Below are 3,083 nucleotides of genomic sequence, written 5' to 3'. Positions count from 1 at the left end.
CCCTCCAGATTTCCTTGTTCAGCCTCATCTTCCCCAATCACATTTACCCCCTGATCGCTATGGTTTGGCAATGGGTTCTCTGTATCAAACTTTATAACACCCATTTTGGTGAATTTTTCAACCAATTTCTTTAAGGTAGTACAATTTTCTATGGAATGTCCTATTATCCCTGCATGGTACTCACATTGAACATTTGCATCATACCATTTAGGATATGGAGGTTGCATCAGTTCTAAGTAGAAGGGAGCTACCACGTGTGCATCAAATAAATTCTGATAAAGTTCCTTGTACGTCACTAGAATGGGTGTGAACTAGATCTTTTCAGAATTCTGTCTCGTACTAGATTCATTCCTTTGCGAACCCCGCTGTCCTACAGTTACTGCTCTTGGTTGACTAACCGTAGCTGATTTCGAGTTATAATTACTCACATTGTTCACCTCATTTCTCCTTGGGGTTGATCTCTTAGCAGTTTCCCCTTCTATCTTACCGTCCCTTATGGTGTTTTCAATCATTTCCCCTGCCATAACTATGTCAACAAAACTTTTTGTAGTATTTCCAATCATATGGGTAATGAATGGAGCCTTTAAGGTGTTGATAAAGAGCATAGTGGTTTCCTTCTCCAAGAGCGGTGGTTGAACTTGCATAGCAATCTCTCTCCATCTCTGTGCATACTGCCTAAAGCTCTCATTAGGCTTCTTCTCCATGTTTTGCAATGTGATCCTATCCGGAGTCATGTCAGTCACATGATTGTACTGCTGCATGAAAGCTTGCGCAAGATCCCTCCATGAATTTATTCTGGCCTGGCTCAACTGATTGTACCACCTGGCCGCTGCTCCAATTAGGCTGTCTTGGAAACAATGGATCAACAGTTGATCATTGTTCACGTAACCCGTCATCCTTCTACAAAACATCGTAATGTGGGCCTCTGGGCAAGTAGTTCTGTTGTACTTCTCAAACTCTGGCATCTTGAATTTGTGAGTAAACACCAAATCTAGGACCAAGCTTAGATCTTTGGCATCAACTCCCTGATGCCCTTCAGCACTTTCTAAGGCCTTAAATTTATCGTCCAACCATCTGCAACGTTCCTCCAACTATTTTGCAGATTCGATTTTTGTACCTTCCCTTTCAGCCATATCTAAGTCAGGAATGATTGGATTAGCAAGGTTGTCATCCAAATCAAATCCCAAGCCAGTTGGGAAATTCATAGGGATTTCGGCATCGATCGACCCATGTTGAGGCATTATAGTAATAGATGGCCTCCTAGGAGGTGCCTCGGTTTGTGTAGGCATGTGGGGTGCGGTAAAGCCTGGAGGATGATCCTCACCATCCTCGCCAGTAATTTCCATGGGAACCTTTCCCTTATCAATGGCTCTCAGCAGCTGAGCCATCTCGACCATCATATTCCTCTGAGCCTCTAACATTTGCTCCCTCATATCGTTTTGCATCTTGGCCAATTGCTCCTGCAACTGGTCTTGCATATCCTTCTGTAACTATTCAAACCTTTGATCCATATTCTTGGTTTTTGCTCGAGTTCCGTATGGATGCGTGATTTCCAGATTTTCCCTAACTTCTGTAGTAATTTTAACTAATGAGGGTCTTTCTATAACTTTGAATGCATATGATGCGATGAGATGCTATAAGATGTAAATGGATGAATGCAAAAGGTATCGATCTCGATTCAACCTTATTTAGAAAACTTTATTTAGAAAAAGAATATCTTTACATATAAATGGATTACAAATACGCTTTCGCCCTACTGCCTAAAGTTTTAACAACAAAACAAACTCTTGGCCACGATCAAATTGTAACTCATATTGATGCTCAATATGTCACTGTCGCCAATGTCGTAAATAATCACCGCCTCCCGAGTTTGAGCTACGACCTCACCTGGGGTAATTCGTGCACTAAGGGCACCTCCTCCAATACCGTGAAGTTGTTCGATTATTTTGAGATAGATTAGCGAACAGGTAGGTATCTCGTTCTGCAGTGTGCTACCTTAAAATAATATCCTATATCCTCAATGTTTCTTGAGAGTTTTCATATTTCTACCCACGCAGAGCATCCTGCCTCAGTACCTTCGCAGCATAGCTAATCTTTAAAGGTTTTTGTATGATACGGTCTTCTTTAATCGCTTTCTTTCACGCTTACTTGAGTTATCCAGGCCATTAGGGCTTGCATTTCCATTGTTTCTGTAATATCCTGAATTAGGGCTTAATCGAAATAGTGGTTTCGTGACCACAAATCCGAGATAGAAATAATTATTTTATAATTATTTTGATGATTATGATATGATTGCATGATTGTGTGAAAATTTCGTGATGAAATTCTATGCCTAAAGTGCTTAAATTGAAGTAGGGACTAAATCGAATAAGTTGCAAAACTTGCATTCTAGAAGTTTTTAGTATGAAATTGTTTTGGAATATTAATGCGGAGGTCTTAAATAGAAATTTGACCAATTTTAAATTCATGGACAAAATTAGGACATGGAAGGAATTTTTGGAAAGTTTAGTAGTAAGGGTATTTTGGTCATTTAGTTATTAAAATGAATTAAAAACAAAATTAAAAGCCAATTTTTGTCCATCTTCTTCATTAGGCCAAACTTTCAAGGGTTCTCCATAGCTAGGGTTTGTTTCAAGCTTCCAAGCTCCATAGTAAGTGATTCCAAGCCCCGTTTTTAATGTTCTTTTCGTTTTTGGAATCCTGGTAGCTCGATTAAGCTTATGTTAGCAATAATTCAACCTAGGGTTTATATTTGGAAAAATACTCATAGGTGAAATTTGTGTATTTTGATGTTTTATGATAGAATATGAGGTTTTAAATTATGTTAGACAACTTGTGCTACTCGGTTTTGAGTGAAAACGAGTAAAAGGACTTAATCGGCAAAAATACCTAATAGTCACAAGTATATGTTAGAAAGAGAATTTGATGTTGCCATAGAAGGAAAAGTGATCAGCATGTTATAAAACATAAGAATAAGGAATAAAGTTTAATTCCGAGCCTAGGGCAAAAGTGTAATTATGCAAAAGTTTAGGGCAAAAGTGTAATTTTTCCAAAGTTCGTATTAAATGCTGTTTTGATGAATG

The 3,083-nt window shown here is 38.5% G+C and overlaps 1 protein-coding gene across 1 annotated transcript; it reads right to left on the bottom strand.

The window, feature by feature from the left end:
* Positions 1-311: 311 nt before the first annotated feature.
* LOC108477787 (uncharacterized) lies at positions 312-1,478 on the bottom strand. The gene is made up of 2 exons (XM_017780281.1): positions 1,118-1,478; positions 312-1,033 (listed from the first exon to the last, which is right to left on the bottom strand). The coding sequence occupies exons 1-2, from the start codon at positions 1,476-1,478 to the stop codon at positions 312-314; spliced, it is 1,083 nt and encodes a 360-aa protein (XP_017635770.1).
* Between the last annotated feature and the right edge of the window lie 1,605 nt (positions 1,479-3,083).

Source organism: Gossypium arboreum, chromosome 7 (genome assembly GCF_025698485.1).
Source record: "Gossypium arboreum isolate Shixiya-1 chromosome 7, ASM2569848v2, whole genome shotgun sequence".
Lineage (NCBI taxonomy): Eukaryota > Viridiplantae > Streptophyta > Magnoliopsida > Malvales > Malvaceae > Gossypium > Gossypium arboreum.
Note: the sequence above shows the minus strand (reverse complement) of the source record. Positions and strands in the feature narration are given on the sequence as shown.